The sequence below is a fragment of the Populus alba genome, chromosome 1 (assembly GCF_005239225.2).
Source record: "Populus alba chromosome 1, ASM523922v2, whole genome shotgun sequence".
In the NCBI taxonomy this organism is placed as follows: Eukaryota; Viridiplantae; Streptophyta; class Magnoliopsida; order Malpighiales; family Salicaceae; genus Populus; species Populus alba.
This window is the reverse complement of record NC_133284.1, coordinates 11,760,490-11,775,266: the sequence shown is the minus strand read 5'-3', so window position 1 is coordinate 11,775,266 and position 14,777 is coordinate 11,760,490. Positions and strand designations below refer to the sequence as shown.

At 32.4% G+C, this 14,777-nt stretch overlaps 3 protein-coding genes across 7 annotated transcripts; all 3 read left to right on the top strand.

Moving 5' to 3' along the window:
- Positions 1–342: 342 nt before the first annotated feature.
- Positions 343–4,542, top strand: LOC118038635 (nudix hydrolase 2). 5 transcript variants are annotated; one of them, XM_073410531.1, is made up of 9 exons: positions 347–547; positions 676–833; positions 983–1,048; positions 1,179–1,316; positions 1,896–1,973; positions 2,068–2,118; positions 2,280–2,314; positions 3,399–3,507; positions 4,055–4,542. In XM_073410531.1, the coding sequence occupies exons 2-9, from the start codon at positions 687–689 to the stop codon at positions 4,259–4,261; spliced, it is 831 nt and encodes a 276-aa protein (XP_073266632.1). In that variant the 5' UTR covers positions 347–547; positions 676–686; the 3' UTR covers positions 4,262–4,542. The 5 variants fall into 5 exon arrangements, with proteins under 5 accessions (XP_034900942.1, XP_073266632.1, XP_034900941.1 ...); XM_035045050.2 differs by having other exon boundaries at positions 348–547; positions 644–833; XM_073410534.1 differs by having other exon boundaries at positions 350–547; positions 727–833.
- Positions 4,543–7,809: 3,267 nt separating this feature from the next.
- On the top strand, positions 7,810–12,975 carry LOC118038636 (methanol O-anthraniloyltransferase). The gene is made up of 2 exons (XM_035045053.2): positions 7,810–8,312; positions 11,893–12,975. The coding sequence occupies exons 1-2, from the start codon at positions 7,860–7,862 to the stop codon at positions 12,817–12,819; spliced, it is 1,380 nt and encodes a 459-aa protein (XP_034900944.1). The 5' UTR covers positions 7,810–7,859; the 3' UTR covers positions 12,820–12,975.
- A 153-nt stretch (positions 12,976–13,128) lies between these two features.
- On the top strand, positions 13,129–14,777 carry LOC118038637 (pectinesterase inhibitor). Its single transcript, XM_035045054.2, has one exon. The coding sequence runs from the start codon at positions 13,132–13,134 to the stop codon at positions 13,669–13,671; it is 540 nt and encodes a 179-aa protein (XP_034900945.1). The 5' UTR covers positions 13,129–13,131; the 3' UTR covers positions 13,672–14,777.

Below are 14,777 nucleotides of genomic sequence, written 5' to 3'. Positions count from 1 at the left end.
GAGTGGATGTTATTTTGACAACTCATTCGAATTGTTGTTAAGATTTAGAGTAATGCACTAAATATTATTTTTTTAAAGTAATTTTTGTTTAAAAATATATTAAAATAATATTTTTTTATCTTTAAAATTTTATTTTTAATACTAAAATGTTAAAACAATGTAAAAATAAAAAAAATAAAAAAAAAATATTTTTAAAATACAAAAATAAATTCACTATAATACTAAAATTTGTGTTATCTGAAAGAAGTCTCCGTTGGATCACATGCAGCCCCCACTCCAAAAGTCTCCGTCAATAAAGCCTAGCTACGACCCCCATCCAAACACACAATTATACAAAAATAAAAAAAATATTGAGACGAAGTCTCCGTTGCTTTTTCCTGGGACTTGCGCTGTGGGGTTCCTTTCAGGCGACAACTTGCTTCTTCGTCTTCGAATCCGTGTCACACAACCCCGTGCAGACGTTTTGCAGCTTCGTGGTTCGGACTTCGTAACACCCAGTCCAGCTCCAGGAAAGTAGTGGTGAAGTAGAGACGACAACAAATTAAAGGTAAAATCTCTTAAATTTATAAAATATCTTGGCGCGCCAACGCGCATATATATGGGCTATTGCCTTTAATTTGAGACCGCATCATCATCTTGGCAGCCTTATTTTCTGACACAACGTAAGTTCATTAGCAATCAAAAAAATGTCATCTCCAACATCAACGGTTGAGCCATTAAATGCAGTTGAAGATAGATATGGAGGAGTTCGGGTAGATCTTGTTGAGGAACATATGGACTGTGACGTGTATGTTCCTCGGCTGAAAGCTTCAATATCACAGTGGAGGCAGCAGGTAAATCAAACTGATCAGGACCTCCTAGAAGACGGCTGGCTAGCAATGTTTGGCTATGTCTGGGCGTACTATAGATTACATTAATTGTGTAAAAGCTATTAGCAACATGATTAATTCTCGTCTTTTGTTTTTTTTTCATATTTCTTTAGGGGGTGAAGGGTGTTTGGATGAAGTTGCCTATACGGCATGCTCATCTTGTTGAACCTACAGTTAAGGTAATTAAACGCTAACCAGCTAGCACATATCTTCCCAGAAAGCACGTACAGAATCAATATCTCCAGCTAGAAAAAAAAACTGGAATCGGAGAAGAGAATGACATATAAATTGTACTAATAAAATGCACAGGAAGGATTTAGGTACCACCATGCAGAGTCGGATTACTTGATGTTGGTCTATTGGATTCCTGAAACTCCCGATACTCTTCCTGCAAATGCCTCCCACACTGTTGGTATTGGTGCCTTCGTCATGAACAATAACAGAGAGGTACTCTTTCCATTTTCAAGTTTCAACTTATATAATAATTCTACCCTTTTTCCTTTGCCCTGCCGCCTCTGAGGGAGGAAAATTCCAGTTTTAGTTTATCTTATCTTTCTGGTAAATGTAAACTTAATTTCTCGTCAGGTCCTGGCTATAAGAATAGTTAATGTATCAGAACTATATTTATTAATAAAGATAACAAGCTTGCTAATGTATCTATCCTCTAGTTGCCAAGTTGCAAACAAAGAGCTTTGCTTTGCTCTGCTTTCCCTGTCCCATCTGTATAAGAGTCTTATAGGGGCTGAGCTAGGGACAACAAGACAATCCCCATCTATCCCATTAAAGCATTCTATTCAGTTAAATCAACATTTAAACTAGATTTCTACCCCCAAAAACAGAGTATCTGATGGCTAAAAGATAGCAGAACTTATAGTTCAAGGATGTAGATGTCCATATCTAGCTATGAAGGATGGAGATGTAGTTTTGTGCGTTTCCACTTGCTCGCGCATGTATGCTGCAAATTCGAGGTGAAATCTCTAGCTAGGATTTCTCAATCTGAGATCAAATGATTCCACTTGGCTACAGGTACTAGTAGTCCAGGAGAAGAGTGGTGCATTCGGAGCTAAAGGTGTATGGAAGTTCCCTACGGGCGTTGCTAATCAAGTGAGTATCATAGGAGAGTCGTCGTGTTACAATTTGTTGTATGCTTTTTTTCCCCACAAATGTTTTATATTCTGGAGCGCCACCATGCTCACAGGGCGAGGATATTTGGACAGCTGCCATTCGAGAAGTGGAGGAAGAGACTGGTGTAAGTTAAATTCCGTGGTTTTAAATATATTTTCAAATAAAAAATAATAATTATTATTATAATATCAAAGACTTTTTAAGTGTTTGTGTGCTTGTATTTACAACCTTAACTTCAAATGTCTTCTTCTAGTCTAACATCTCTGGCTCTGTTTTGGTTCTCAGATTGACACAGAATTCGTGGAAATTTTAGCATTTAGGTAAGAAGTTTCCTTCTTTCGTTTATATAGATATCTTTACCTTTAGTTTCATGTGAATAATTTATCACGCGAACATTTCCAGAACTCTTTAAATAACACATCAGATGCAAACAGCATGAGGTACAATATTAAGATTTTGAGAAAACTCTTTACCTCTCTATTAATTAGCTGAGTATGAGTATCATATCTACATATATTTCAATATTTTCTTTATAAACTTTCATCTGACGAGAATTCAATGTTATAATGTAGAGAATAACCCACTTATGACATGAATTGATACATACTTCAAAGGTTTTTATGATTTACGTACGTTAATGAGTATGTTGAAAATATTCTTGGAATTATGTTTCATATATGAAGGGATTAACCCTCAAGATCTACAAGCACAAAAGGGCCCAGCAAAGTCTGATATTTATTCATGATTTTTTTTCTTTTGAAATAATATAGAAAATGATCCATTAATTAAAGGGGTTTAAAAATATTGAGCAGCTGAAATACTGAATATGTCAAGTTTTTATTTTCTGCAAGCCAAAAAAAAAAACTACCTTCTTCTTGTATTCATAATTGATAATTGTGAAGGATGCTGCATGTCATTAAATACTTGGTATTAAGATGAATATGTTAGATTATTATTTTCAAATTAATTTTTGCTCTATGTTCTAGTGGCGGAGCCATGTATGTTTATAAGGGCAATTGCCCCCTTAATTTTTTTTTTTAATTCCTTTTATATTAGAATATTAATAATATCTAGCAAATTTATTATTATTTGTTTTTTTATTGGTTACCAAGTTAGCTATTGTGAACTTTAGGAGTAAGAAAAAAAATCAAAAAAATTGATTAAATAAAAAAAAACCAATTAACTCAAGTTAGTTTTTTTTTATTTTGAAAGTATTCTTAAATTAATTTTATTTGATATTAGTTAGTACATATATTTCAAATTAATTTCTTAATATAATGCATATCTATATAATACATAATATCAAGTATTTGTTAATAATTTGTTTCTTCATTTAAAAAATTATGGCTTCGCAACTGCTATGTTCCCTTTTCTATGAATTGATCTCTCTCTCTCTATCCATAGACAAAACCACAAGACATTTTGCGGGAAATCGGACTTATTTTTTGTTTGTATGTTACGACCACTCTCTTTTGACATCAACAAACAAGATTCAGAGATAAAGGCAGCTCAGGTATTTTTTTTACTTGTAAATTCAGAGAAATTGCTAGATAATTAAGAGTAGCACTCCCTCTCTTGTATAAAAAGAGAGAATAACACAGCTTCAAAAAACTGAATAATTTTTCTTGAATTTATCCCAAACAAGGAAAAGAAGATTCAACACGGTCGAAGTATCAGGAATTTAACAATAATATTTTATTGCAATTTTGGGGATCGATATATGGATGCTAGCTAAAATTAAACACTGGACAGTGGCAAGATGCTATTATTTCATGAAACCATTGTTGTCTACATCATAAAAGTCATAGCAATATCGAGGATCGATATAGATCTCAATAGATTATACCAATTAGAAGGGAAGCTCCCTAATGTCCAAACAATTGGAGTTTTCTTGATGAACAGGCGCGGTAGTAGCTGCCGCCGCCGCCATGCGACGGCGACAAAATCGTCGAATGGTCCTCTGTTCTTGTAATCGATAATTTTTTTCATGCACATACATATATAGTTGCCAGTGGCCACTCATGATAATTTCCTTTTTTTTTTTTTTTTTTTTAACTCAGTGGATGCCGATTGAGGAGTATATGGCCCAACCTTACATACAAGGACATGAGTCGTTCAAAAATGTTGCTGAAATATGCTCAGGTCAGTCAAAGAGTAGCTGCAGCGGATTTTGCGCGGTGCCTACACTGTCAACCTCGGGCAAAAAGTCCTACACGTACTTCAACAAACTTCAGATTCAGAACAAGAAGAACGAGCTAGGGGGTTGAGAGGTTCAGTCATGTTGCGCCGGTGAAGCCTTTCAGGATGCACGCAGAAACTCCACAAGCTTTCTCTTGTTCTTTACGTTTTTGTTTTATTATTTCCCTAATTTCTTAAGCATTACATAAACGCCAATATCTCAATGGCAATGTACGTAGATGTCGGCAGCTACCAAAGTATTGGTTCAGTTGTAAGAAGATCATATATGCTCGTTTAGCATGAGGTCTTGCTATTAACTAACTTCTCCACGAGAAGGAAATATGGATTTAATATATGTGAGTTGTAGTCCTATTTTCTTTAACAATAATAATAATAATAATAAAGAAAAAGCTCAAAAAAACGTATTTGTCAACTTGATTCAATTGTAATAATGAATAATCAAAGTATCATTCTACAGAAAACCAAGCATAACAAACGTAGGCTTGTTTGTATGTTTTTAATTTAATCTCATTATTGAAAAGATGTACTCTTTGTGTGGAGACTATTGTTATTTGACATTTTTATCTTTCTTTTCTTTTTTTCTTGTAGAGGTTAGTAAAAAAATCAAAAAATTAAAAAAATAATTATTAAAAAATTAAATCGTGAAAAAAACCGATTAAAATTTAGAAAAAACTGACCGGTTCGGTTTTATAAGCTTAAAATAAAATAAAAAACAAACCGAACCAAAATTTATTGGTTTGAACCAGTTTCGGTTCAGTTTTGATTTTTTTTAAAAAAAATTTGATTTGGTTATTTTTTTATATAAAAACCGAAATAAAAATGATCATCCATACTCCCTCCCCCACTCTTCTTGTATTAGAATTATACATTAGTTGCTCTAAAAAAATATTATTTTAGTAAGGTAATTTATTTAATAAAAAAAAAAAAATAATTTGAATAAATATCGAAAACACTCTATACCATCCAAATTAATGATTAAAAAAAACATGTATTTATCTGATTTCTAACTTTGCGATACCAAAATATATGTGCAGAGAAACGAACAAATAATTTTTTTTTATTTAAAAAAAGACAATTATGAAGGGCTAAAAAAAAAGTTTTATAATATGACATCATAAAAAACTAAATATAAATTGAATAATATATAATAAAATGATGTTTTTAATGTTGTTTTAAGTTATTTATTTTATTGAAATTTAATTAAAGAAAAAAAAACAAAGAAAATACATTGGGTGTCCAGTGTGCGTGGTCCAAAAAAAAAAGGTGTGGGGATATTGTAAGGGAAAGGCTTCTGTTTTTTTAGTGGGCAACAAGAGCAAATGACAATGGCAAATCACGTGTTATCTATTACGTAGACAATTTGGGTTTCTTGAACTCAAAAAAAAATATTTTTAATTTATTTTTATTTTAAAACACATAATAATAGTAATAATAATAATAATAATAATGTTAATAAATCAATTTTTTAATTCAAAATAGGTTTAAAAATTCAAAATCAAATCATTTAACAAATAACCTCTCAACCCTAACTTACTATTTTTAGGTAAGATAAAAGAGGAAAACAATTCAATAAAACTCTCATTGTTAAATGAAATATATTAATACCATGAGTTATATTTTTCATTGTTAAATAAAATATATTAATACCAAGAATAATATTTTCATGGCCACAGTGGCCAATCGATGGCGCTCTTTCTTTTATCATTTTTTAATAGGTTTTTTCTTTTTTCATCTCTGAAAATTGAAAATAAATAAATTAAAATTTTAAATCAAAATAAAAAAATTAAAATTGGCCTCATATTTTCTATATGTTTTACATGTAATCTTTTTTCCTTTTATTATAATTTAAAATTAATTTTATCTCATAAAACCACTAAAACTAATTCAACTAAGAAAATAGAAAAAAACATCCTTCAACACTACCCGGATAAAAAAAATTAAAATCTAAATTTGCCAAGAAAAGATAAAAATAAACAGCATTTTAAGGAAATCTCATTTTTCTACTCATATAAAAGAGGGGGGAAAGAGGAATCAGTGGACACCTTGTTTAATACACAAATATACTTAGAGCATCTTCAATGCAAAATGCTATTTTGAAAAGTTAAATTAATAAAATAGCATTTTGAATAGTATAAATATAGTTTTTTTTTACCATATCTATTCCAATAGAAAAAAGCCATTTGAAGAACCATTTATATTGGAGCGGAAGAAACAAGAGTTTTATTATTTTTTAATAAGTTTGATGTTATCTTCTTTTCCACATGGCTATATTTAATTGGTTTATTGTTTTAGTGACCCCACTTTGTTGGTTTTGGCTCTTTGAAGAGATATGTAGGAATAACATTTGTGGGAAAGAAAGGGCATTTTAGCATTTTGTTTGGCTTCTCTCTTGAAGTGTGCAAAACAAGCAAAGAAAAGCTAAAATATTAGTTTTTTAGTTTTGGCTTTCCATTTAGCTTCTTCATTGGAGATGCTCTTAGCCATTGCTATCTTTCCAGAGAACCCACCAAAGGTAAAGCAAGAAAAAGTAAAATAAAAACAGACACACACTCTCTGTCTCTCGAATTTTGTTATTAATTGTGCAAGAAATTAATTTAATGTGACTTAGAAGATTTGATAGATTAAAAATAATATAAACGGCCAGTAAAATTATATTTTGACTTAAAATATTCAAAAAACAATAGGCTCTTAACTTATTTTTTTAGGATTTATATTAGTCTTTAGTCTCTTTCTTAGTCGGGGGTTATAACTAGAGTTGAATTTACATATTATATTAGTATGTATTGACATATAACTTTTATTATTATATAAAAAAATAAATTTTTTGTAGAAACATTGTTAAGTTAAGACAACATATATATTTAGTGTTTATCAATAAATTATTTTTAATACATGTGATGGTTTTTAAAATTTAAAGATATTCTTATCGATCAAATATTTGACATAAAATTTTTGTTTTTTTAAATAGTTATGGATATATGATTCTATAAGTTTTTAATGAAAGAAAGAAATCACATGAATTTCATAGGATTGCTTAACAATTTTGTTAATCAAATGATTACCCTACAAGTTGAAAACATTTTTGAGATTTGCCCTTGATTTGATCTTGTGGGCTAAAATCTAGTCTGTATGTATCACAGTTTGGACGAGTCAGTTTGAGCCCGTATACCTTATACACGAACAACACCCCATCTCTAGATACAATCAATATTTTACTTGCCATGGCTCATCTAGAAAAGAGCATTTTTTATACATATAATTATAAGTGTTCGAATTAGTTTATATATAGTTATCTTGATTAATTTTTAAAAATTTTAAATTTAATAAGTATATGAACTTTTAATAATTTTAAAATTTATAAAATTTGAATTAATAATTTTTAAAAAATAACCTGACCATCTCACCCTCGTATTAGAGATAACATATTTTATTGCATTGGTGCCGGTGGTGTTCTATTATTTTGCCAGCTGCTTTGGATAGAAGATTTCTGCATCCAAGTGGCAAGTTGGGCCATTAAAAATCATAAAGAAGCTCAATAAACGACAGATGAAAAGTCAAATAGTATTAAAACGCAGTACCGAAAGTCATACCAGTAGGCTCTTAAATCCAACCCCCTCAAATGTGCTATAAAACAAGACTTGTCATTTATCATCCCTGCATCAAAAGATGGCACCATCTTCCTCTCCGGTATCATTCACGGTGAGACATAGGGATCCTGAACTGGTTGTGCCGGCAAAACCAGTCCCATATGAGCAAAAGCAGCTGTCAGATGTAGATGACCAAGAAGCCCTGCGTTATCAAATTCCATTCATCATGTTCTACGACAGTAATAGCAATCCTTGTATGGAAGGAGAAGACCAGGTGAAGATCATTCGAGCTGCCCTAGCAGAAGCACTAGTGTATTACTATCCCCTTGCTGGCAGGCTTAAAGAAGGGCCCGATGGCAAGCTTCTTGTGGATTGCTCAGGTGAAGGTGTCTTGTTTCTTGAGGCTGATGCTGACACCACGCTTGAACTGCTCGGGGACACCATTCAACCACCGTGCCCATATCTTGATCAACTTCTTTATAATGTTCCTGGCTCTACAGGAATCGTAGGATGCCCTCTGTTGCTGATCCAGGTTAGTGTATACTTGCCACTGATCTTGAAACATGCCTACCTTTTTCGGTTTCTTACAGTAAATAGCTTTAGCGAGCTTCCCTGAAATCTGGTATCTAGTAGAATGGTAGTTGGCTTTCAGCATTCCAAGTGGGGTTTGAATTAATCTTGGTCGGTCCACAGTCCTGTGGCGGCGGCAACTGTGGCAAAAAGATGAAGAAATCCCCACAGAGTGTTCAATAAATTATTTCTGGCAGCTAATACCGCCATCATAATTGAATAAGATGCATAAAAGAGAACCACGTAAACTTTCTGCCACCTACAGCCATCAGGTTTCGTTGTAAAATATTTTATGCGTTTCAAAAAGACCTTAGGAAAAACAAACTCCCTCTTTAAAATATCTAGAGTTATTTTAGATTATTGTGTGATGAATGATTGCGTATTCTAAAAACTTTTCCCTTCTTCAAATTTGACACGTTTGATACAGCTGTAGCCTGTAGGTTAGGCCCGAGCTTTATAGGCTTGGACCATAGAGGGATGCGATATGGCGAGGGAGATTATAAATCTTAAAAAATAGTCCAAATGTCAGACCCTACGACTTCCACAAACAGTAGTCAACAGCTATTGAATCTCAATTAGGTGCACTTTTGGCATTTCCTTCGATTCTCATTTGGAAGGTGATTTTTAAATTATTTTTTAAAATATTTTTTTAGTTTTATAGAATTAATTATCATCAATAAAATATTTGATAGGCTTTTAAGTTGTATTTTATCAATATATAAATTACCAATATATTTATCGATGCAAACTTGTTATTGAAAAGTTTCTTGTTGGGAATTTTAATTTTATTAGTAATTCAATCAGTAAAATAATTTATTGATGAAAACATTGATAAAAAAATTATGTAAAAAAATATTTAATGACCATGTTTCTATCAGTCGGTCCGTCAATATATATTACCGATGGATCAACTGTAAAAAAATTAATTGTATATCACCAACAAATTACCTAATGGAAAAGTCAAAATACAAATTTTATCGATGAATCGGTTAGTAATATTAAAATAGTTCACAACTCTTTGTAATTTTCTAAAGAAAATAAATCTATAAACCGATAGAATCACCGATAAGATTTTTTATGTTTGTTAACAATTTCGTCAGTATTTCAGTAATTTGCTTTTTTTTAATATATGCTTATTCGGAACAAACAAGTTAACATTAAATAACATTAAACAACTATATTAAATTAAAGAACACATTTTATATAATTAATTTAACTATAAAATCAATTATAAATATCTTAATACATTAGAAAGAAGCTAAAAAGGGAGGAAAACACCATGGAGGTCCATGCGTGGGGGATAATAAGTCGACATGTATTCCATCATTTGCTTTTATTGCTTCCAACTTTATTCTTAATACTTCATCTTCAATTCGGCCCTCAAATCATCCTTTAAATTAGCCTTCGATGTAACAACTTGTTCATAAACCAACTCTTGAATGGCCAATAATGGTTGCCTTGGGCCAGATTATGAGGTGTCTATGGTTGAGACACTACAAAATGCCCTTATGTCTCGGGCTGTAGTTATACAGATTTCATAAACCTTATTTTTATCAAGTCCACCGGTAGCTCTAACCTCCAATCACAACTCTAAATCATATTCTGAATGGGTTGAAAGATCATATCCATGTTTGGCACACATGTTAGTGTTATATGTTTTATGCTTAAGAAAACAAGTCAAATATGTTAAGAAAAAAAACATTAGTCCAAAAAACATTCAAAAGGTTTCAAAGTTTACTTACAACAAACGTCTTGGCTCGTCCATCCATGAACTGTTGCATCCCTTTATATCTATCCTCCTTTCGTATATGTGTTTTTACATATAACTCCATCAAAATTAGCTAATGCTCAAGTTGTGTAGCCTGCAAAATAAATCATTAGTTAAACATTATCACAAATAATTTTCTAACATTTAAAGAAAAATACTTAAAAAAATAAAACAAGGTCTTACTAGACACTTTGCATGGTTAATGAAAGGAAACGATTTGCCGATATGCTTGCTAATGAAATCATTAGTCTCATTGTTTCTATTCTCAAACCCAGACCGTGTTCGCCTCCTGAAACCATATGACATCATGAATTCTAGAAATCTTTTATAATTACTCTTCAAGGTCTAATTTTAGAATTTTGTTAAATAAAAAAATGATTATAGTTTTACAATATATATATATATATATATATATGAACATAAAAATCAATGTTATCGTGTCAGTCACTTCTATTTTTATGAACCTAAAAATCAATTAATTAATAAAAACTATATAAATACTTAATCAATTCATTAATGTTATCTTCCAGAAGAAAAAAAAAAAGATTTTTTATATGTTGTAATTTGGCTTCCATTTCGCTACAAGTGTGCTAAAAAAAGGTTCTCTAGCGCATAGACGTCAAATCTATGACCCATATTCAATGATCTTGCGCAACAAGTGTCGATCATCTAAATGCATCGTAAGCTTAACAACACTATTACTTGAAGTAGAAGCGTTTCTTCTTAACATTGAACTTTTTCTAGGCATCTAAACAACATAACTAAAACATAATAAACAAAAAAGATAAGTAATGAAGCATATTCAATTCAATTCTTAATCTATGGTTTATGGGTTTTTGTATTAGTATATCTACCCATTTCACAAAATTTCAGCATCATCTCCCTTATACAGACCCTATTTAAAATTATTTAAAAATTATGAAAATCACATTCTCAAACTAAATCATCACCCCAAGCATAAGTTTTATTATTTCTATAAAACTCACTTTAAATTCATAAATAATCAGAGTGACAACATAAAAAAAACGATCATTTATGGTCTAAACCCCATGGTTGACCTTAATTTCTTCAATTTGCTTCTTAATCATGTTATATCTACACAAAATCACTAAGAAGTACTGGAAACAATATTTTTATATTCAAATTACAAACTCTAAAAATCCAAAATTTTAAGGATTTTCATTTTTCCCACCAAAACTGTAGCAGAATAATGAAGTTAATTACAAATAAATATGGATATAGTACTTCAAACATGCAATCTAAGTTAAACAAACAAGGAAAAAAAAAACATCAAATCTTAGCTATCCATATTCAAATTACAAACCCAACATTTAGGAATTTTCATCTCCCCACCAAAACTAGAGTAGAATAATGAAATTAATTGCGAATAACATGAAAATAATACTTGAAACAAGTATTCTAAGTTAAACAAACAACAAAAAACCAATGAATCTAAGAAAAAACCTTCAAACCATCAAGATCAAGCCTTAAGTCGTGGGTGGAGAGGGGCAAAGAGAGAACATCGTCATTGTTGATTATGATGAGATAATGGTGACCACTAATTCTAAATTCAATGTTGCATCAATATGTGAACTAAACAACAACTCAAATTATTTTAATATATTTTTAATTAAAAAGATATGTAAGAGTGTAGCTTTTACTTTTGAGTACCTTTCCGGTGTGTTTCAAATCATCACGAAGTGATGATGTTCTGTTTTAATTTTTTCTTCCAGCATTTTTTACCTCTTCCCAATTCATCTTTGATGATATATAGGTGACGCGATTGATGTGTGGGGGGTTTGTCTTTGCAATACGTTGGAGCCACATCATTGCTGATGCAGTCGGTATGTTCAAGTTCTTGAACACAATTGCAGAGATGGTACCAGGTGCTACTAAACCATCGTTTCTCCCGGTGTGGCAAAGAGAACTATTAAATGCAAGAGACCCTCCACGGGCGACTTATGAACATCACGAATTCGATGAGGTCAATGACGCCGATTATGGCACCATGAATGATGACACAATCATTGTTCACAAGTCTTTCTTTTTCGGCCACAGAGAGATGAGTTCGATTCGGAAACATCTTCCACCACACCTTCGTGCGAGTTCTTCGTTTCTGGTATTAACTGCTTGTTTATGGAAATGCAGAACGATCGCAATGCAACTTGATCCTAACGAGATCGTTCGCGTATCGTACATGGTCAGTGCCAGTGGCAAGGAAGGCTTAAAACTGCCTGCTGGTTACTATGGGAATGCATTCACCTTCCCGGTCGCCCTCTCAGAGGCTGGATTGCTATGTAAAAATCCACTAGAGTATGGACTGGAGTTGGTGAAGGAGATCAAGAACAGATTGAGTGAAGAGTACACAAGGTCTGCTATAGACCTTTTGGTAATTAAGGGAAAGAAACAATATAGGACAGTCAGAGATTTTGTAATTGCTGATACAACGCGTGTGCCGTTTGGAGAGATCGATTTAGGCTGGGGAAAGCCAGTATATGGTGGTCCTGCAGGAGCCATTAAAGATGTTAGTTTCTTTGCTAAGTTTAAGAATGGTGAAGGAGATGATGGGATTGTAGTTCAAGTTTCATTGCCATGGCAAATCATGGAAAGGTTTCAAAAGGAGTTAGCAAAGATGGCAGGGAACTCTTCGAACGATCAGTTCTGCAGAAATGCCACAGAAGTCACACGTTCCAAGCTCTAGGGCGATTCAAGCTCTAGATGGTCGGAGTTCCATGCAAAACTGATATTTAAGCAGGAGCTAAAAATAGTATTTACCCGCAATCATGCATTAGATTATTGAAAAATTCTTGAAGAACTATATTTAAGTAGTGGTTACGCGCATTTGTATCTTCCGTTGGTGGTCCTTGTTGAATCGCTTTACTGTCAAATTTTAGCAGACAATAAAATATCAGTACATAATAGTTGTAAGACAAACAATCTTTGAAACAAATTAACCTCTTCTTTCTTGATTTAAAAGCACAAACACCCCCTTGAACAAAACTGGGGAAAGAAAATGAAGCCCATTACAAGTTTTTTCCTGTTTTCTTTAACCCTCAGCCTCTCCCTTTCTCTCCTTGCATCTGTTGCCAATGCGGACACCAATCTAATCGACAAAGTATGCGCACGCACCCATAACAAGAATAGCTGTGTTGCAGTTTTTGAATCTAACCCTGACAGCAAACAAGCCGATTTGAAACAACTAGGCATAATCGCATTAACCCTTGCATCTTCAAAAGCAACAGAGACATCGCAGTACATCAAGACTCTGCTTCTTAACAAGACTTTGGACCCTGTCATTGATCAGGCCCTCTCCGACTGCTCGGACCAATACCTGGATGCCATCCAGCAACTCGGTGACGCATCGTCTGATTCGTTAGAGGACGGTACCAAAGACGTTCGTACTTCGGTGAAAGCAGCCATTGCTGCTGCACAATCATGTGAGAACGGGTTCGAGGAAAGTTCTGGCCGTGAAATTTTGCTGTCGAGAAATGCAATCTTCCGCCAATTATGCAACAATGTCTTGGTCATTCACAAACTCTTGGAAGAAAAGTGATTATCACCATCTTATGCAATGTTTAAGATTGTATGCGCTAAAGTGAGCTTGGATATGTTTACTTGCCAAAATCCATCCAGTATTCCTGCAATCAGTCATCCTGTAAATTTTCCTTTCCATTAGAGTTTCCCTGGGAATCCAAAGAAACTTTTTCATGATCTCCTTTTTTTCTTCTTGTTTGTATACATCTTTCCATTTTTTAAAGACTAAACTTTGAACACCATCAAATATTGAGAAAACAACCATTGCTTACCCATGATTTACGTAGATTTCTAAACAATTACGACCGAATAAATTTCAATGATACCAGGATAAAAAATCCACAACTAAACAGCTATCTAAGAATGTGAGAGATAGAACAATCAAGTTCCCCTCCATTTTTAATAGTATCCAGTTTTCTCAAGTTTTATCATAGATTTGTGACACCTTTATCTTAAAAAAATACAGGACTCATATAATGCCACGTTAGTTTTTCTTTCTATCTCTTTGTTCATCTGATTCCCCTTCTCTTAAAACTTCTCCTCAAGAGTCGACATTGCCATGAATTCCATTTTTATACTTTCTGAATTTTCAAATATTATAGAACCTTCACCAATTACATAAACGATACAAGCAGAACTCGGTTTTACTGTTTCGCGTTATAGCCTCCCTTAAATTTTATTTATTTATTTTGATAATTGAATTTTATTTCTTTTCAATCACATATTTTCAAATTATATTAGTATAATTTTATTAATTGAGATTTTTTTTGCTTCACATGCTCTCTCATATATGCCAAAGATGCGGTAATATTTCAGTATTAAATTAAAATTCAATTTTGTGGAATAAAATTTTAAATTATTGTTAAAAGATATTAAGAAAATAAAGATCAAGAAAAAAAATAGAGCCCAACGTTGAAAGGCGCAAAAAACTTCATTTTAATCCTTAAAGTTTTAGTTTAAGCATTTAATTGGTTCTTGAGATTTATGGATATTACTTTTTGATCATAAACTTTAATTTGTTTACTTTTTAGTTCGTAAATATTGGGAGAGGTGAGGGAGTCACTAGTAAATGGAAGAAGAGAGAAAAAAGTCAGTCAGGGCACATTCTAACCATAAAAAAAAAAA